Source organism: Pipistrellus kuhlii, unplaced genomic scaffold (assembly GCF_014108245.1).
Source record: "Pipistrellus kuhlii isolate mPipKuh1 unplaced genomic scaffold, mPipKuh1.p scaffold_m20_p_15, whole genome shotgun sequence".
Taxonomy (NCBI): domain Eukaryota; kingdom Metazoa; phylum Chordata; class Mammalia; order Chiroptera; family Vespertilionidae; genus Pipistrellus; species Pipistrellus kuhlii.
The window spans coordinates 5,816,040-5,837,341 of NW_023425460.1; the positions used below are offsets into that span (position 1 = coordinate 5,816,040).

The 21,302-nt window shown below is 43.6% G+C and overlaps 1 protein-coding gene across 27 annotated transcripts in view; it reads left to right on the forward strand.

The window, feature by feature from the left end:
• Window positions 1-21,302, forward strand: part of KCNMA1 (potassium calcium-activated channel subfamily M alpha 1) — a 669,206-nt gene that overhangs the window by 630,923 nt on the left and 16,981 nt on the right. For 14 of the 27 annotated variants that reach the window (XM_036438142.2, XM_045581694.1, XM_045581695.1 and 11 more), the window contains 4 exons: window positions 7,170-7,283; window positions 8,034-8,114; window positions 12,040-12,170; window positions 19,904-20,098. In XM_036438142.2, coding sequence (XP_036294035.1) covers window positions 7,170-7,283; window positions 8,034-8,114; window positions 12,040-12,170; window positions 19,904-20,098 — 521 coding nt within the window. The remainder of the gene's footprint in view (window positions 1-7,169; window positions 7,284-8,033; window positions 8,115-12,039; window positions 12,171-19,903; window positions 20,099-21,302) is intronic. The other 13 variants (XM_036438114.2, XM_036438115.2, XM_036438128.2 and 10 more) reach the window with 1 other exon arrangement.

Sequence of the window (21,302 nt, forward strand, 5' to 3'; positions counted from 1 at the left end):
CACATGGAGTTCCCCCCACACGTTTGGAAGCGGTTATGCTTGTATACATGGCATTTTCTTTACTTCAGGCTCTGAAGAATGTGCTGGCATACGTACAGCGGAATGACTGCTGTGGCTATTACTGTGCTTGCTCAGGGGAGCTATTCAAATGCCTCATTTATTGGAGCTTAATAGATTAAAAGTCCAAATTTAGTCTCATGATATAAGCCTAATCAAGTTCTAATCTGCATAATTTTCCCATAAGCAGCAATGGGAAATTTGGATAATTTATGTTTTAGCAGTTGCCAATCATGTGTTAAATAGTATTGTTGCATTTACTTATCAAAATATTTTTATTGATCTTCACTTCATCTGACATTTGGCTTTCCCTGGCATTAAGAGGAAATTTAACTCATCTCATAGATGATGTAATATGAGATGTTTCTCTTGATTTTAAGATGTCTTTATAGATCATTTTTAACGGTGATCTTTCCCTTTTACAACGTCATATTGAATACCTGTCTCAGCAAACCTAGATGACTCGGCTTAATTTATTTCCCTAGTTTAACATAGCATATGGATTTCTAACCATCATTTATATGCACACGAGAAAGTATAATTCGGCCCACCCTTTGAACCAATACCTTTATGTTAAATCTTTGTGGGTGGGGGAGGCACTTACCTTCATTTCTCCATCTATTCCAGGGGACATGATTGATAAGAATGTTCATCTTTCTCTCCCTGGAAGGGCTTGGGGACTTAACTAGGGAAGATTTAGAAAGTACTTTGTGTTTTCCTCTATGGAGAAGTACTGTAATAAAGCATTTATTATATGTGCTGAGTTTGTGAGTGCTATGATACCAAAGCAAGTTCAGCATAACTACAGTGGGTCTCCGTTGTGATCTATTTATTCTTTGAAAGTGAAAACAATATAAGAGTAACACTAGCTTTGGCCTCAAACCTGCCTGCCAGGGTGGAGGGAGAGACCATCACACTCAGAGGGCAGGGATCATGGAGCGCCGTTATATGTGGGCTCTGATGTCGGACACCACTACTTACCACCTGGGTATGCTGGATGAAGTTATCAGACTGCTCGGAATTTTATTTTTATTATCTGCAAATTGGGAATGTTTTCAATTCCTATACTCATAGGGTTGTTAGGAATAAATGAGCATGGCTCATGAAAAATCTCAGTACTGCTCTGTCCCTTAATAAGAAGGAACATTGGTGTGAGGCTGAGAGGAGTCTGAAGACAACGCACCTGGGTTTAAATCTGACATCTGCTAATCTCTACATCTGCCCTGTAGCAAATCACTTACCTTCCCTGTGTTTGGTTTCCTCAACTGTAAAATAGTATTATCTACATAGGATGGTTTTGCAAATTAAAGTTGTTATATGAGCAGAATTTAGTACATAGTGATCACTCAGTAAATGTTAGCTATTTTTTTTCCTCGAGCTTATATTTAGGCCCACCTTCTTCATTCTCAATTATCTTCATCTAGATCTACATTGTTGTCTTTCCTTGACATTGAGTCTTCTCCTTTTCCAGTGCACTCATGACTACATTTCCCAAGCGCCCTTTTCTAACCTTTCTGCAATAGATCTTGTCTTTTTCTGCTTGCACCCACATGGTGCCGGTAGATGCTGTGCCTGTGTGCGTGGGTGCAGCAAGTACCCCAAACAATTAATAAAACTTTGATGACCTTCTTATTCCAGTGTCTCTTCTCCTTGCACTTCTTAAGAACAGGTCAAGTGTCTGTATTAAATTCTTTAATTCAAAGCCATCCTGAAACTTCCTTGTCTAATTTAACTAAAGGTCACTTAACCTTCCAGTAATTTCCCTGGCAGAGGCTGAGTGCTTCTAGCCCTGGCATAGCCCTTGTGGAAACGGGAAGTGGAAGATTGTGTGTTAAATAAAACACTCCAGACAGGTGCTGGCGCTGCTATAAGGAAGTAAGAACCTTTCATACATTCTGTCCCCATGTCTGAAATCCTCCTTACATATTTTGGGCTATATTTTTAATCACATTGCTTATTGCATTTCCATTGATTTCCCATGATTTTCACTATGGGAAAATTCCTTATAAAAAAAAAAATCTATCCATGCTGGCCTGTGTGGCTCAGTTGGTTGGGCTCTGCCCCATGCACCAAAATGTTGCTGGTTTGATTCCTGGTCAGGGCACAGGTCAAGTTGCGGGCTCGATCTCTAGTAGGGGGCATGCTGAAGGTGGCTGATGGATCTCTTCCTCTCTCTCTCTCTCTCTTTCTCTCTCTCTCTCTCTTTCTCTCTCCAAATAAGTAAATAAATAAATGAGTAAAATACAAAACAAAAACCGATGAAAACCACATGCTTGATGCTGTATGGCTCTTTGGCTAGAGGTTTTCCCTCTCTAATGAAGTTGACTGAGCATCCTTATCCTTAAAAACAAAAGCTACGAAAAGCTACAACAGTTTCTTATGTGTAGAGAAGGGATGCTGATAAATGCTATGCCTATCCATAAATATTTATCATGTACCTAGTAAAATAGTAATATCAGTAGTCAACATTTTTGAGTACTTGCTTTATAGGAAGCATTGCACTAAATGTTTTTACTTTTTTATATTTTGTTAATCCTCACATGAGGATATTTTTTTCCATTGCTTTTCAGAGAGAATGGAAGGGAAGGAGGGGGAAGAGAGAGCTGAAGAGAAAGAGAGAAACACTGATGTGAGAGAGACACATTGACTGGTTGCCTCCTGAACACACCTTGACAGGGAGCCAAGAGTGAACCCAGATGTATAAGTATGTACCCTTGACCAGGAATTTGGTGCTCAGGCGATGCTCTAACCACTGAGGACAGTGGCCAGGGCTGCACAAAATGTTTTGGGCACACCATTTGATGTTATCTTCACAACTACCCTATATAGGAGATACTTTCAGTCTATAGACAAAGAATCAGCTGCTTGAAGAAAATTTGTGCTATGCTTACAGTTATGTGTCTAATTAGTGGATGAGGCAGAGTTTGAACTCATGACATTTGACCATAAAGCCTACTCTGTTTCTTCTCTATTGTCCGGCATTCTGTAAACAACCTGGAAAGTTCAAAGAAATAGAAAACCCAGTCTCTGGCCTAAAGTTCTCATACAGCATAGGGAACGACCATGCTTGGCAAGGGGCCCGCTTGGGCCCATTTATGCCTCTGCCACAAGAATAGGACAGATAACCTAAGCCGGCCACATCTGCCCTTGAGGATTGGAAAGGGGAGGGGTCTTCAATTTAAGGAAATCGGGTTTTCTTTGGAGGCCACATTTAGCTCAAAGCTTGCCTCCCGCGTCCACAACCAGCAGAAAACAATGGAGACACATTTAGATAATCCAGAGACCACCTCAGGAAGAGCCAGAGCTGTAGATCACTGAACTTGACTCTTTTCCTGACTGAGAATTTTTCACTTCATCTCTCCACTGTCTTCATTTTTACTCACCTATTCTGGGGAAATAAGTGGTTGTCCTAAAATTGGTTTCCCAAGTGTTGGTTTAATTAGTGAGTGTTTCCCAGCTTCACTTTCTCTAGTTGTATAGAATCCCTATAGTTTATTCCATGTCCCTGCAGAGAGAGAATTAAAGTTCAACCAACCATGTGTCCACTGCTGCAAACAACAATGGGCGGAAGGCATTCAGAGACCTGGACACAATTTGGACCTGTCCCTTTATCAACTGCTGCTCTGACAAACTGGGTAGATGACATCTAGTGGCAACAAAGGCGGGCTTGTCTCATCCCTTCAGATGGAAGGTGGATTAATTCTTTTTGTTTTTTAATATATTTCTTTATTGATCTCAGAGAGGAAAGGAGAAGGAGAGAGAGATAAAAACATCAATGATGAGAGAGAATCATTGGCCAGCTGCTCCTGCACTCCCCCCACTGGGGACCTAGTCTGAAACCCAGGCATGTGCCCTTGGCTGGAATCGAACTCCGGACCCCTTAGTCCGCAGGCCGATACTCTATCCACTGAGCCAAGCCAGCCAGAGCAAAGGTGGCTGAATTCCATTCTCTCCAAGATCACTTAAAGAATCTGCCATTTCAACCACAATGCTCCCATATTAGGACTGTGTGAAGAAACAATGCTCATAAATTCTGTTCATCTTTAACACAATCTACACCCAAGAGGAGGAGGAGGAGGGCAGAGTCTATGTCTTTCGTCTTTCTTTTAACCCTTAAAAATGTGTGACTTGAAAAGTATCCAAAGAGAAAGAGACATTAAAGTTGCTGATGTTTTCCTGAGCACCCTGTCCTTGGGGTCATGCGTAGGAGAGAGAGGGACCTTTAATGGAGAGGTGTCTGTGGACCCCACCATAGTTTGTCAGTTTGCAGATGCTAATGGAGCTGGGCTTGGTGACTGAAGGAGAAAATGGAATATGAAAGCAAAATGAAAGAGGCCCTTGAAGCAAGCATGTCATTTCTAAATGAAGGTTTCATGCAAAGGGATTGAGTCTTTTCACAGCTGCAAATGGGATTTTTAAATAAGATGAAATAAAAGGACACTTTGGCTCGTTGCAGGTTCAGTAATGAAATACAGTTTTCCTAATACCATGGGACCCGCATTTCTCCCTGCTTGACGGTGCTATTCCTTGACGTACAAACCCGTATTTTCTCAAGTCAGCATTTGATGATGGATGTCAAAATGCAGGCCATGTATTATGCATATAGCATTGCCGATTTAAGGTGTTTACTTGTCAAGCTGAAGAAATTCAAAAACGTCACATTCACTGTATGTGCGCAGCTGTCACTTGCAGTTTTTCATGCTTTTGAACGAAACTTCTGATGAAAACAGTTTAGTTTCCCCTTCACTCTTCGGGGGCAAGGAAACAGCTGGCATTCTACATGCATGTTCTTGATTATGGGGTTGGCTGAGACACACACATTCCAAAGTTCAGAAAGGTGGACACTACCATGCAATTGAAAATGACTTACCCAGTACATAGTGTGTCCATATAAAGAAAATCATTAAATGCAATCAGGGAATGAAAAGTAAATAAAACTTTTTTTTCGTTCTGTCAGTATGGCATTCAATAGCATGAAATTTGTATACGGAAGAGCAGAAAATAGGCAAACATTTTTATCTTTTCCTGGCATTTCGTGCATCACGCACCTCCCAAACAGGCAGTTAGTGAGCCCCTGTCACTTCCTTCCTGAGAGGGAGTCACGCACAGCATCATGCCAGAGTCAAGCCCATCTTGTCACATCACGGCAGAGTAAGTGGGGAGACTGGCCACACAATCTACTTGGAATTTTGTCCTTGGGAACCTAACAAGTGACTTTGTGTCTGTAAATCCCCAACTCATTGATGAGCCCACATAGCAGTCCTTCAGGGGCAAAGAAGAAAAGCCAGAGTGAATGTGTCTGCCTGGCCTCTAAGGTAGAGGAGCAGAAGGGGCCTTGCAGCCAGCACAGAGCTGAGGTACGTACCCACTTGCCACGTGCTTGTCTCAGTTAAATTAATTTTCACTGCATGAATGTGTGAGGCAAATGAATGTCTCATGTTCATATGTGTCTGTGCACATCCTTAAAGAGCCATTCAGCCTAGCTGGGACAATTTCTCACCCTCACAGATCTTGAAGTTGTGGCTGGCTTAAGCTCATCCTAATATGTACTTGGGATTTGGGTCTGACACCCAAAGAAACCCAGACCACAGAAATCATAAACCAAATAGGCTACTTTCAAGTTCACTGTGACCACTTCTGTGTTAGGCACACTGGGAAGTTCACGGGTCCACTCTGAGCAAGTGGCATATGTATCAGTCAGGATGACTTTAGTCGCAAGTATAAAAACAAAAACCAACTAATTTTAAAAAGTAACTAATAAACAAAAGGCATACACGCGCACACACACACACACACACACACATATATATATATACACCATCTTACCTCAGAATTTCTTCCTATAGGAGATTTTATATATAGATATACAAACATGTAGATATATAGTTATATAGATATATATAGAAATGTATATAGCTTATATATAATTTATTTATATAAAATTTATATGTGTGATTTACTCATATAAAATTATATAAAATCTTATATACATATAATCATATAGTTTACATATATAATTTATTTATATAAAATTTATATATAATTAATTTATATGAAATCTTATTATTCTATACATATAATTATATTTTATACATGTATATGTATATGTGTATGTGTATGTGTATGTGTATATGTATATGTATATGTATGTGTATGAAATCTCCAGTAGGAAGAAATCCTGAGGTCAGTTGGTTTTGGGTTCCAGAGTTGGTTCATCAGGAACTCAAGGACTGCTCTTCCTGTTGTTCTGTCTTTCAATCATTCAGTTAGGCTGATATCATTAATCTGACTTTGCCCTCAGCTGGTTCCCATCCTAGTTATGAGTTGGCTGCCACAGTTCCAGGCACTGCAGGCACAAAAGCAATTCCAGTGTATTAAAAGAGAATCTCTCTTCCTATGTGATTCTTTTTATGAGCAAGGAAACACTCCCTAAAAGCCCCCAAGCAGATTGTCAAACGCTTCCCCTTGGCCAGAATGGTGTCAAAAACCTAGGTAAGCCTCGTTGGCAAGAGAATAAGCAATCAATAGGCTTATGATAACAAGATAGGTTAGGTCATGCTGTGCTGACAACAAACAAATCTCAGTGTCTTAAAGCAATACAGATTGCTTGTTCCCTCACTCAGAATGCTTTGTGGGTCTGGGCTGCTGTCCAGGGCTGCTTCCCAGCCTTCTCTATGGTTGCCATGGTCTGGGAGGACAGGCGGTGAGTTATTTGTACCAAAAGTGATGATATGCAGGGTTCTGTTCACTCTCCATAGGTCAGAACATTTCCTAAGTTGCTTGGTCACATCCAACTTCAAGGAGGCCCTGGGCTGTAATTCTCATGTCTGCCTGCATAGAGAGGGGGACAAAACTCTGTGAGCAAGACCAACAATTGTTGCAGAGACTGGTTTTTAGAGAACTATCAAAGTGGGCTACAATTTTTTCCAATAGTCTCCTACTCTGTTCTTCTAAAAACAATTCATCAGAGTATCCTGGAAATGCGAATTGTTGACCTATAAATAATGCACATGCTACATTTTTTTAAAATTGTGTATATATCCTGAACTCTCATGATTTCCAAATTCTCCACAAAACTGAATTTTCTCCCTTCTCTTTTTCCTTCCCACCAGGGTTCACACCTCCGGGAATGGACAGAACCTCGCCGGACAACAGCCCAGTGCATGGGATGTTGCGTCAGCCATCCATCACAACTGGGGTCAACATCCCCATCATCACTGAACTAGGTAGGAGTGAACGGCAGCCATGGGCAGACTTTTTGGTTCTCTCTTCCAACCATGTCAGATAAGAGGAGGTTGGCCTGTTTTGTTTTGTTTTTAGCTCCTTCAAGATAGTAGACTCTAGTGGGATTTGTTTAGAGGAGATTGAAGAAAGCATGTGTAGAAAGATCAGATTAGCAAAAGGCAAAACTGATCTATGTTTCCTCTGAGATGAATAGACAGTTTCCTTCATCTAAGCACTGTTTTCAAAGGAATATGTGATGATGGATTTTAAACTGGGGCATCAATCAGGGCAAGGAGAAGAAGGAAGGAAAGGGATAGCCTATGGACTCTTGGTAATGTTCCTGGGAAACACCTCTGGACAGCTCCTATAGTCAGAACCCTCCACCAAGGCACGAAGTTCCAGCTCTCAGCAAACCCCATTTGGAAAACTGGGGAGAAGTGTTGGCCTAATGTGCCATAATGCTACATTTAATCTGTCCTAACTGGACTTCTCAGACAAAGGTCATGTTCAGTGAATGCCACTCGGGCACCAAAGAGAAGGGGATTTGAGGGCCACAATGATTGGCCAATGGAATCCCATTTTTTCACCTGGCCAAGACACTCCCTGCTTCCACTATAAATGCCACCTACCTATGGGCCAGGTCCCGGGTCCCTTTACTTTAGAATGTTTCCTCTGTTATTCCCTCACTCTCTTCTTTTTCTGTACTTTCCTCCACTCCCTTTCCCCAACCCTTAAACGCTGTATCCAATTAGCTAAACCTGGCAAGTTGCCTTTGGTATCAGTCAATCAGGAAAAAAACAGTGGGACGCACATTCTAATGATAACTGAACTGGGTAAGAAGCACTGTTTTCCTTTACATCAGTATCTCTTTTGTTCTGTTGTTGGTGTTCCCAGCCGTCATCAGCTTTTTTTTTTTATTTTGCTGGCTGCAACAGAAAGGCTACCCCATGGCACTGCTTTGAATGCGTTTTATTTGTGGCTCTGGTTGGAATCGACTGTCTTGTTCTGGCCTTTCTTAATGATTTCCCCCCACACGGCACCAGGGAATCTTTGATCACACCCATCTGACCTGGCAGTTGTTTTCAAAGCATCTTTGCTCTAATGCATTTTCTTTGGCCTGGGCCTTGTGGTTTTTTCTTTTTCGTTTCTTTCTTTCTTTCTTTCTTTTTTCTTTTTTTTCTTTTCCACGTGTGTCCCTGCTCTCCCGCCTTCTCCCTTACACTCCTCTTCCAACACACTGTCAGCTTGACTGACATGTCTTCACAGCTCTCGGAGGAAGCCAAAGGAAAAATATAAAAATTTTAAGATAAGAAACCTAAGATAGTGCCTTCCCTCCAGCTGTTTATTTTCCTTTATTCTGACTTTATTTGCTTTTTCTTTCACACGAGGCCCTTTCTCAGAAGCTCTGGTTCTGAAGCTATAAAAGCAACAGGCTCCTAGGGGACCTTTTCTTTCTGAAGCAGATTTTAGGAAGGGTGCCAAGAATGAGGTTAGCAGCACGGGGGGCACAGCCCTGACCCCTCCCTGCTGGCCCAGAACCTGCTCTAGGAGATTCAGTGTGGACTGAATCGGGAAGACGAAGGGCCGGGTCATGACTGCATTTGTCAGGCCCTTGCACGGGCGCCCATGACTTGGTTAATTCCTCTGAAAGGCACCCGTCAGCAGCAGGTCTCAGAACTGGGAATTGATCTTCTAAATAGAGACAGCCAAAGTGCTGCTCGGCGGAGGGCTGGACAGAGAGGTGGGAGCACCTGCCTTCAAATGACTCACAAATGAAACCAACATGCCATTTTCTTGGCCCCCAAATATATTTCAAAATAAAAGAGCAGCTTTTAACACAGTAATCGTGCTTGCAAGGTGCCTAGGAGTTAAGGGATAAATTGTCCACCACTCAGCACCACATTATTGTAGATGTGGCTATTTATCAGGACAAATTCACTCGGGTCGAGGAGGATCACACTATTTTTTGTTTTCCCGGTGGAAGAGGTGTCTTTTCCTGTTTAGAGAAGTTGGCTGGGAGCCTCGGTTTCGGGAATGGTCAGCCCCAAATCTTATTGTTGTCAGAGAGCCCAGGAGCTCCTGCAGGCCCGACCTCTGGCTGGGAAATCCATGCAAACGTGTCTATCTCAGAAGCCTTCAGAGCACTTCAGAATTCTCACTTAGGATTTGCTTTTCCCATTTGGAATTCATGCACTGCCAGCTAGCCAGGACATCTTGACCTGTGATTAGTAAAGAGAAAAGAAACAGCTTGGTGTCCTAAATCTGAGGCAATAATTCAGGCCTTCAATGAGCATCATTGAGTCTCCTGAGGCCTTTGTCCTCACCAGATGTCTCCCCTTAGCTCAGAGAACTTCCCATGTTCCCATGATGCCCATTGCCTGTGCCTTCAACTTTAAGCCCGATTTTTCTAGTGGTCAGACCACCTTGGGCAATCATACAATCGTTCTCTGACCACCTCCCCTCCCCAGCCCCCACAGACATTTACTATTTGCCTGCTATATGTTTTGAGATGTGTTCTGCATACTCCAACCCAGCCAAATGCAATTTGAGAACCACAGAGGATGCCAAGGTCAAACAAACTTTTAAAATTGTGTGGTATATTCCAGTCGTCACCCATTTGGAGAGTTCTAGTCAGTGGTGGTGAGTCCAAGCCCCCTAGAAGTCCCACAGGAAGGACCATTTAAAAGCTGTTCAACTTACCTGTTTCCCAGTTGAATTTGACCTTGTACCTATTGGGTTGATTGCTTTAATCACCTCTTAGCACCTGCATAACGACTGTTCTGTAACATAGGATGAGGCTGTCCTCCTCGTAAGACTGGGAACCCCAGAACTGTGCACAGGATTTTCACTGAACCCTGGCTCACACCCTAACTCTGTTACCAGTGACTCAAACCCCAGCTCATTGAAAATTTAGTGTCACCTCTCCCTGCTTTGGCTACTGCCCCTCTAAGTCTAGTACCAGCTCTTCCTCATCATCATGAAAAGAGGTAACTGACACTCTTCCTTTTGGGGTGTCCATACACACTCCCTCCTGAGCTATGACAAGTAATTAAAACCTCGACCTCTGCATGTTGTCCCAGGTCACATTTTCTGATTCACAAAGTAGGAAGATTCAACCGTGGCCAACCCACAGCATGCTTGAGGGTACATGAAGGGAGCAGGGAAGCTATGATTTGACCCTGGTAGGATCCCTGAGTAGGCCTTATGGGCTTCTGAAAGCTGGGGATTTCCAGACGAAAGGGGTGGACTGAAGGTCTAGTGTCAGAAAGGCGATTCTGAGAGCAGCTGACATCTGTCAAGATGCTGGCCAAGCAGAGTGGTGTCCTGGCGACCTCATAAGAGGGGCTGTCATGCCCCATCTGCGGAGGGAGAAACTGAGGTGTGCTGTGATGATTGATAGAGGGAGTTAGTGCAGAGCCTGAAGCCAAAGCCTGCTTGTCAGACCCTGAGTCTTGCACTTCCACCCTCGAGCCTGTGACTCAGTGCTGCTGAGACCATTGGGACCCGGATGTGATAAACTGAGAAAGACCAGAGCCAAGATTTCTCCCCCTTAAAATCTTTCTCTAGGGAAAGTGTCATTTAAACATAATTCCATGCCTAGCTTTCGATCCTATTATCATTTATTCTGATTCATACAATACATAAACAAAAGTTAGAAAAAAATTGTGTTTTTTTTGTGTGTGTGTGTGTGTGTTTTTTAAATACCAGAACAAAATATTACTTTGGGGGGGAAAACTACTCTAGCAAAGAGAATTAGCTGCTGATACTTTAGAAAGGAATCTGAAAAAGGAAATTGAATCTATTCTTTTCCTAAAAGCACAATAATTATTCTAGAAACCACGAGTGCTCTCTTCTCCCACCACAGTCTTTCCCCCGCTGCTACTTGCTCTGCAAAACTGATCATTGAAGTCAAGATGGGAATGGAAATTAATTTGTCATTCCATCTTTAATAAGTTAAAGGCATCTCAGTGACACAGCCCATCAATCTGCACGCACGTGCCGGAGGAGTCCTTGAGGGCACCCAGGGCTGCAGATGCTGAGGCACAGGGAAGACAGCTGTTTAGGAGAGGCAAGGGAGAATGTGGGCATCCCAGGGGCCCCAGATGAAGAGCAAGTCTCTGTGAGCTGCTTGCTGGAGGCAGCCCGCAAACACCTCACGTGGGGTCGCCTTTGTATGAGCATGGCTTGTGAGGTGTCCCCCAGATTCAGGACTGGGGACACCAGCCACTATCCAGTCGGATCTGGGGGCAGGGCGTGGGCTGTGTCTGCCTGTGGGTGAAATCTTTGCTCTTTGCCTCTGCTGTGCTCCCGGCCAATGGTTCTTCACTCTTAATAGGTTGCTTTCTTTTCTTTGTGGCTCAACTTACCATCCAGCATGGCTAATCCTGGCTACTCATCCTTGAAATCTGTCGGCCTCTCAAAGGGCTTGGCTACCAAAAAACACGGCAGGATGTTTTTCGGTCATGATTCCAAAACTATACCAAAGGACTGGCCAGCACTGTCCGCGCTGGTCCTCCCGCAGCCTGCCATGGGGCAAGCCTGCCTGAATGCATTGCCCTTCGGGCCTCGAAATCTGGAACAGTCAAGAGGAGCAGTCCCTTGAGCCCCACGGCCCCACCCCCAGACCCATCCACAGCTTCTCTCATGCTTTCCTTTCCAGTGACCGTGCTGTTTCTAAACCACTAGCCTGCTCTTCCTCTGGTTTTGCTGACCGTGTGGCGTTCTTTTTGAGCTAATTCTTATTTCTGCTTTTTCTAGTGAATGATACTAATGTTCAGTTTCTGGACCAAGACGATGATGATGATCCGGACACAGAACTGTACCTCACGCAGCCATTTGCCTGTGGGACAGCATTTGCTGTCAGCGTCCTGGACTCTCTCATGAGTGCGGTGAGTGGGTGCAGGATCCAGGAGTGGAGACCTCCTGAATGAGGGGGTACGGGACTAGAGCATGAGTGGCCGTGGAGCCTGGAAGGGGATCCAGACATTCTTCAAATTATCAAGCACATAAACATTGATTCAAATTCTTGTAGGTTCAAGGAAGGCTCTGAATAAATATAGGTGAGCATGTGGCTTGTCTCAGGGTTGGAGAGATTCCATAAAGAAATAATACACATTTTATATCAAAATCTGAGCAATAAAGAGGGGAGATTTTGTGGGGAACACTATCTCCCAAAGAGGAAAGCAAATGCAAAGGCCTTGGGGTGGTTGAACCTGACAATCTCAAGGAAGCCAGAGAAAGCCTGTGTGGGTGAACCACAGTGAGAGAGGGATGGGAGGACAAGGCAAGGTTGTTTTGTGTTTTTTGTTTGTTTGTTTGTTTGTTTTATCCTTATCCTAGGACATGGAGAGAGAGAGGGAGAGAGAGAGAGAAAGAGAGAGAGAGAGAGAGAGAGAGAGAGAGAGAGAGAGAGAGAGAGAGAGAGAGATTTGAGACACATCCATTGGCTGCCTTTTGTATGTGCTCCAACTGAGGATTAAACCTGCAATCCAGGTTTATGCCCTGAACAGGAATTGAACCAGCAACCTTTGGGAGCAGGGAATGATGCTCAACCAACTGAGCCACCAAGCCTGATGGTCTTTTTATTTAAAGAGCGATGAGGAGGGACGAAAGGCTTGGAGCTGGAAAGTGTGATCAGATGTACATTCTAAGGGGGCTGCCTGGACTGGGGTATGGAGGATGGTTCAGGAGGCAGGGTGGCTGCAGGCAGTCTGAGTAGGAGGTTCCCATAGCTCAGACTAGGATAGGGCTGTAGAGAGGAGGAGTTGTGTAGATTTCAGTGGTGTTTGTTGGTAAAATTGAAAGGACTTGGGAATATATTGAACATGAAGAGAACAAAGTGTCAAGAGTGACTCCTAGGTCAGTGCCAGTCACTGAGTCATAAGTTGGGCGTGAGGACCAGGAGTGAGGTCCTGACATGAGGGCCAGACCCCAACTGTGTGGACTGGAGTGGTGGTAGAGAGCGGAGAGACCAAAAGCATCTTTAGTTTCTCTATAACTTGATGTGCAGTGTTTTATTCACTTTTGAGACTAAAAGTAAAGAAGAATTGAAAAATAGGTCCCAGCTAATGGAGCCATCCTGAACTATAAAAGCAGACATTTGAATGGATCATAACCTGCGGACTGTGACATGTTCCCACTGAGTGTCTTTATTTATTATATAGAAAAGGCTCTATATTTTGGAATTCTCAAGTTCGCAATTTTTGAAAATGCAGACATAGACTGGATAAACACTGACCTTTGGAGAATCCGTGAAAAAGAGTTTTATTGAACACATTAAGATCATAAACATAACTCAGAGAGGTTTTATACACATATATTTCTTAAAGAGCTTAAGAAGGCTATTCTCCTGAACAAGTTATACAACTGATATGCTAATTATGTGTTATTCTCATCTATTCATCAAAGACTATCCCCGAAGGACCTCTATTTGAATAAAGAAAAAAAAAATAAAGCTTTTAAAGATTTTTTTTAGGTTATTGTATATTGCTGAATGTGGTCCAACTGCAAGTATATCTGAGTTAAAAATCAGAATTATGGATTTAAAAATAATTATAAAACAGCATTCATCTGAATTAAGGCTGACTGGGCTCCATGCCATACCACCGCTTTCCAAGCCAAGAAGGAAAGGAAGTGGTCCCCAGGGAACCGTTCTAGGTTTCCCAGGCTGTGGTCTTCCTGGTGGCCTGAGCATACTGAGCCCCACCTTACTGCCGGCTGGGGATGTGGGGCTCAGTGGGGACAGCCTCCTTCAGCAGGCAGAACAAATACTGGAAGCTTGTTACACTATGGCATTCTCTGCAATGGTCCTTCCAGTCTCCAAATTTCGTTTCCAGCGGATTTCTGTAATTCGTCTCTTTGAAAATGTTGTTTTACTTCTGATCCTAGTTAGAGAGATTATAGAAGGTTGTTCTCACTAGGAGATAATTAAACTGTTTATTTTTATTTTCAGAATTGCAAATACATTATTAAATATTATTATCAAAATTTTAAAATTTATAAAATTATTTATGTTTTGACATACCAGACATTCAGTCTATGCTAGGCAGGACTAGCTTACATAATGTTAAGGCCACTTTTTCATAAATAATTAAGAATTTCAAAATGGTGGCAATATTAAATCAAGTGAGGGGCCCTTCTGAGCAAGGACCTTGGGTGATGACACAGGCCACACACCCATGAAACCAGCTCTGGGTCCAAGGAATAAAGCTGGTTTTGAGCCTCAGAGAACTTCAGCTCTACACAGCCAAGGGGATACATGTTGGGCATGGGGTGGGGATGGAGGCACTGGATCTACACCTTCTAATAAAATCTTGTCTGTGATTTCTTTGCATTCCACTCCAACCCTAATTAATTAGAGAGAGAGAAAGAGAGAGAGAGAGAGAGAGAGAGAGAGAGAGAGAGAGAGAGAGAGTGTCAAGTACCAAGACAGGGTGGACAGAAATATATTATAAATTGAGAAAGTGAGGCTCCCCAAAACAGTAGGAGCCAGAGGTAAGCGTCCATCGCAGCCATTCGCTTACAGACTCGTCAGGACATCCACACACGTCTCTTTAGATGATGCTCTCTCTTTCCTAGCACACCTCCTAGAATTGCCATTTAATCACGTGTCTAAACATCCCCTGAATATTGTCCTTTAGAACTCCACTCCTGCTGCTTACTGCTTCATTTGTTAAAATAATAATGTTTTGACTCATCACAGGCAATCCTGGAACAGATAGGGATGTTGCAGACATGGCCTCATGGCTTTCTACCACAAATCCACAGCAGAAACTCATGGCAAGAGGGAATAATTATGTTTATGGGCTCATGCCTCTAAGAAGATCATGACTAAAAATTATATTTTTTTATAACACCAACTTGCTGCTCTCTCTCTCTCTCTCCTCTCTCTCTCTCTCTCTCTCTCTCTCTCTCTCTCTCTCTCTCTCACTCTCACACACACACACACACACACACACACACGAAAAGAAGCTTCTCTGTAGTTTGAGCTGAAATGGGCACATGGATATCCAGATTTCTTTTCCCCACTGCTGCCACTTCCCCTATTCTCATCCTGGATTTGAGTTCCACCAGGAGTCTCCCTAAAAAGAAAAGTCATGAACTCAAGAGCCAAACTGCTTGGATGCTGTTCCCAGCATCTCCAATGTACCGTCTCTGTTCCCTTAACCTCTCTGTGCCTCAGTTTTCTTATCTGTAAAGTGGGGTGATAATAGTCCCTATGTCATGGGACTATTGAGGTGATTCAAAGAGATAAGGATGTAAAGTGACTAGTGCAGAACCTAGCACATGGCAAGCTCTATATGTGCTTGTTCTTATTAAGCACTACGTTGGGGCTTACTCAATGCCAGGCAGAGAAGAAGAAAGTGAAGACCAGCCCTCACATTACCCCAACCTTCATTCTAATCCAAGCAGCAGTAACCGAGTAGGACATGAGTACCATCAGGCAGGGATGGCTGATTTGAAGCACATGAAAGCGTTTCAGTAGGTATGGAGCCCTGTTTTAGCAAAAGTGGTCAGAATCATGCTACCTCGGGCAGTAACTTTGACACTGGCACTGAAAAGTCAGAAGAGACGGGGGAGCCTCATTTTCCTAGGCAAAAGAAAGGCGAGGGTTGAAGAGCAGTGATGAGCTGGGCTTTGTTTGTCTGAGGGGGTGAGTGAAGAGCACTGTGGTTTGAATGTGATAAACCTGGGAGAGGATACCAGGATGCAGTCAGACAGGCCAGGCCATCAGCCACACCAGGCAGGCTGAGTACAAAAGGCCACGTCCAGTCAAGTTTTAAGTATGTCCTTGGACACTTCAGCCTTGATTAGATGATGCTACCTTTGGATACTCCCTTAGCCTTAGAATGTGACCTTGGGAAGCTGGACGCACATAGTTGACTCTCTTAGTTGTACTTGCATTAAGGTCCGAACCCCTGAACTGTGTCATAGAGAAGACCAAGTTCTTGGGGAACCCAAGCTAAATGAAGTAAAGTCCACTAACAAGTAAGTTACTCCTCCAAGCCGGGCAGCACAGCTGGGGAGTTGTCAGCGTGGCAAACGTTCTGTTGAGCTCAGAACGTTCTGAGCTCAGTACGTTCTGTTGAGCTTAGAACATGCCACTCTGTCTCGTTAGACCAGGCAGGCCCAGGGTCGGGAAAAAAAAAAAAAAAAATCAAATAGTTCTCATCCCTCATGAAAGAAAAATACTAAAAATAAAATCCACACCATGAAAACTAGGAAATATAAAAAATGGCAGCTATGACATGGAAAATGACAATTTTAGAGCAATTATAAACGAAAGGCAAAGTGCCATTAAAGTTAAGGCAATGTTATTAAAAGATGTGTTAATTTTCAGTTAAATTTTCTATAAAAGACCAATTAGTTTAAAAGCCTTGACAGCATTAACTGTGAAACATAAGCTCTGGTAATTATACTGTAAAAAAATAAAAAGAGGAAGATGCTCTGGCGGGCGTGTTGGAGACAGGCTGGCAGAGGGGCTTCCACAGAGTGGCTAGATGGCGCTGCGGGCTCAGAGTTCCAGGTTGCAATCAGTGGCCCTTCCCCAGCATTTGTTGGTTTCCTCAAAGCCCACTACTCGGTCTACTTACAGGAACCGAGAACCATCAACAGTTAGAGGCCAAGGAGCCACACCTATGCTTTTCTAAGTAGGATTGTGTTTTTTTTTAAAAAATATACATATTTTTATTAATTTTAGAAAGACAGGAAAGGAGAGGGAGAGAGAGTAACTGATGTCAGAGGAAAACATCCATGGCTGCCTCCTGTACACCCCCTACTGGGAATCAAGCCGGGAGCATGGGCATATGCCCTCACAAGGAATCAAACCATGACCTTCTGGTACATGGGATGATACTCAACAGACTGAGCCACACTGGCCATGGCACATGCCTGAGTTGCAGGTTTGATCCCAAGCAAGACCTTACATAAAATATTGATTAAGTTATAGGAAGTAAATATTTAGGTCATCTCAATTATGACTTGTTAGTATTAGATACTCTCTAGTTTTAAAATAATTTATTATGATTTCAAAACAATTTTTTTTCTTCCAATATTGACTGATGTAACCAGTCAACAGAATGCTTTTCCTTTACATCTGAAATACTGAGGTCCTTTTTAACAATACTTACATTGGCTCTTTTTCCTTCTCTCTCTACATCTGAGCCAGGAGAGGTCCCTTTTTCAGTATACAAGATCATGGGGTGCTGTTGTCTACCACGTGTGCTGTTACACTCCCCCACTGGCCTTGCTCTGAAAGGGTGATTATAATGCAGAAGCTCTTGCTGAAGTTCTGTGTCCAGCACTCACCCATGTGATGTGCTGCAAGACTGAAGAGGGGTCTCCTGCTTCTAATGCAAGGCTATCTGGCAGTGGGGACAAGTATGTCTCTTGAAAAACTTTGGAAATGTTTGTACATGTGCTCTGAGCCTCGTGGTGGCCTGTCTCCCATTGCTGCAGCCATGTCCTAGGATGCAATCCCCTCCTCCCATGTCCCCACTCCAACCCTCACTCTGCCACTTCTGGGCCTAAATGGGATCTAAACTGGGTCTTAGGTCTTAGAATAAAGGCAGACTAAGAAGTGTGGATTCAGCAATGAAATTAATGGCCTTTTTTCCCTCCCACATAAAAAATAATTATAAAAGATTTTTAAAATAGGAATGAGCTGACTATTTCTGTCATTATAATGGCCCTGAGTCTGTGTTATCTATCAGAGCTTGCTGTATACACTTGTCTAGATGCCTCATATGTTTTGATTATACAGTCCTTACAACCACTCTATTATTACATTTTACAGATCATGAAATGAGGCACAAAAGTGATAAATAACTTTCTAAGGTCATCTAGCTTCTAAGGTCAGCATTGAACCCACAGCCTGACTCACCTCCTTGAACCATGTCTATTTATCCATCTATCCATCCATCTACCCATCCATTCATCCAGCCATCTATCTATTCCTCCCTCTCTCTCTCTCTCTCTCTCTCTCTCTCTCTCTCTCTCTCTCTCTCTCTCTCTCTCTCTCTCTCAATTCATGTACCTACCAATCTACCCAGACAGATAATAGACATATACCATTATATACACACACATGCACACTCACACCCTAGCATCATTTCCCCCTTTGCTCATCCTTGTTCTGCCTCTGCCCAGCTGAGCTCTGATAGAGGATACATTCTCCTAGGGGTCTGACTGGTTCTGAATAACACTCCTCGTTTCCTTTGACCTTGGAATTTTGTATCACGTGGGTGTTTTTGTGAATATTTCCATGAGGAAAATGAACTCAGCCCCACTAGCTCTCATCTGATCTCAGAAGCCCTCATAGAATTCATTGCATGTACACTTGGTCTTATGACTGTGCTTATTTTACTAATGAGAAAAGCCCAGAATGACTAGGCAACTTCCCCTAGACGTAGACCTAGTGATGGCCAAGCAGGATGGGAACCTGTCCTTCCCTGGTTTGTTCCCCACTATGTGTAGCCTGGTGACCTGTTAGAGGAACTGCTGAAGTACAAATGCAGCTGCCTTTCCTAACCTGCTCCCGAAGGTATGAACATCCTCCAAAGCCACCGGCAATATTTGGTTGGATTTTATTTAGCCTGTTTGATTCTTCTCACAAGGGAGAATAGAGTACAGACCCTTAAATGAGGGTTTTTTGTTTTTTTCTAATTAGGCTGGGTGACAAATGTCTTCTTTTGAGCTTTTATTTGACATCCTACTAATTCTTTTAAAATACCAATTGTTTTACTCTTGACAGATCTGTTATGTGTCAGATGTGAGACAAATGTACATATAAAAGAAGCTTCTCTAGTCAGCTGTATTTGCCTCAGACTCCTGAGGTTATATAAAAACCAAAAGTGCACACACCAGGACACACACCTCATCATGAACTTCTCTAGCATATTTAATTGATTTCTGGGTTAGACTGTATCAAAGCATGTGATTTGTTGAGCATGTGGCCTTAATGATGCCCTTGGTATTTCCTTCCAACACAGAAGTCATTTTGTGTAGGGTTTTGTTTGTTTGGTTGGTATTTTTTTTTTAGAGAGAGAGAGAAACAGTGAATGCTATTCCATTGTTCCACCCATTTATGCATTCATTGGTTGCTTCTTGTGTGTGCCCTGACTGGTGATTGAACCCCCAACATTGGCATATTGGGACAATGATGCTCTAACCAACTGAGCCACCCAGCCAGAGCCAACCAACACGGAAGTTTTGCCATTGTTGGGGGAGACAGCTTCTAGGCACATGGGCAGCAGGGCCTCAGGGGCAGCCCTGCTTGGGTTAGCAACCCGGGCCAGGTGCGCGTCGGTACACAGGAAAGCGGTATGTACAGCCCTGGCAATACCAATGATGGGAAACACCAATCATTCCGACTTTAGCCCTTTAATAAAAATCCTCTGAATTGGTTTTTAAGTCAGGCTTTCTTGGCAGAACCAAGTAGGAGAGAAAAATAATGGAATAATTGGAGGCTGCTGTCTTTTCACTTCCCACATAAAATTATTTGAAGAGACAGGCCAGAACTTTAAACAGGAATGCCAAGAAGAGTTGTAATTTGGATGCCAATTGTCGTGACTTTGGGATGTGTGCCTGAAGGACTTCCCCCGCCTCTCTCCGTCTCTTGCAGACATACTTCAACGACAACATCCTCACCCTGATCCGGACCCTGGTGACAGGAGGAGCCACGCCAGAGCTCGAGGCTCTGATCGCAGAGGAGAATGCACTCCGAGGGGGCTACAGCACCCCCCAGACGCTGGCCAACAGGGACCGCTGCCGCGTGGCCCAGCTGGCGCTGTTGGATGGACCCTTTGCGGACTTGGGGGTGAGTGTACCATGAAGAAGTCACCTCAGCCTGCTGGCTGGTAGTCTCTTGGTCCGAAAGAACGGTGGCAAGCTAAGCATCTGTTTTTTCCTACCTTCTAAAGTAAATAGGAAGTGATGTTTACAGTTTGCTGTATATGGGGCCCTGGGCTTTACATATAATCATTCATTTGGATTCTCATGGCAGCCCTTCTATTATCAGACACTCTAAGGAAACTGAGGCTCGAAGATATGGGAGACTGGCCCTATCAGGAATCTGCATCAGGAACCCTGGCTCCAGAGCCTGTGGCTTAATCATATCCCTTAGGTATCGCCAACATGCAGTCAATTCTGGGAACACTTTCAAAGGACCTTGGCATACCTTTCTATAATGATAACACCAACCTATTTAAGCCCAGCTGTACACGAATAGCCCATGAGGAGCTTTTACAAATTACTCCTGGCCATGGTTTCTGAATTTTGGTGTCTGAATAGGACCCAGGCACTGGTGGATTTCAAAACCCTACTACTAATTATGTACATTCACGACTACTGGCCCAACAAATAGCATCTCCTGTGGACCCTTTAAAGTCTCTAATTCCAGATGCAGGTCTTCTAATATCTGAGGCTGGACTCAACCACTCTCCTCCACTCCCTCCCTGCTGCAGGGGACTGGTGCCAGCACTGGGGCAGAAGTCTGCAGTCTTGACTCGTATTCCCAGCCTGCTCCAGGCTGCGTTCAAGGGGAGGGGCCACAAGTCTTGAGAACCAATAGACCCACTGCACACACCATAGTACCGCTCAAGGAGAGGGTCACTTTCTCCATTTCTTCTGAAACCCCGATACTGACTTGCATTATATACTGGGTCACTTATGGGCAGGGACCTATTAGACTGGGCTTTTTTGAAAGGCAGCTCCCACAGTTAGTGGCTCTTTTTCTTTACAGAGAGGAAGGGAGAGAGAGAGAGTGCTAGAAACATCAATGAGAGAGAGACATCTACCAGCTGCCTCCTGCACACCCCCTACCAGGGATGTGCCCGCAACAAAGGTACATGCCCTTGACCAGAATAGAACCTGGGACTTTTCAGCCTGCAGGCCGACTCTCTATCCACTGAGCCAAACCAGTTTCGGCAGTTAGTGGCTCTTTTAACTACCATCTACTTACTGCTATTTTAAAAGGATCAAAACTTTAAATAATAGTAAAATTGGGCTCTGATATGCCTCCA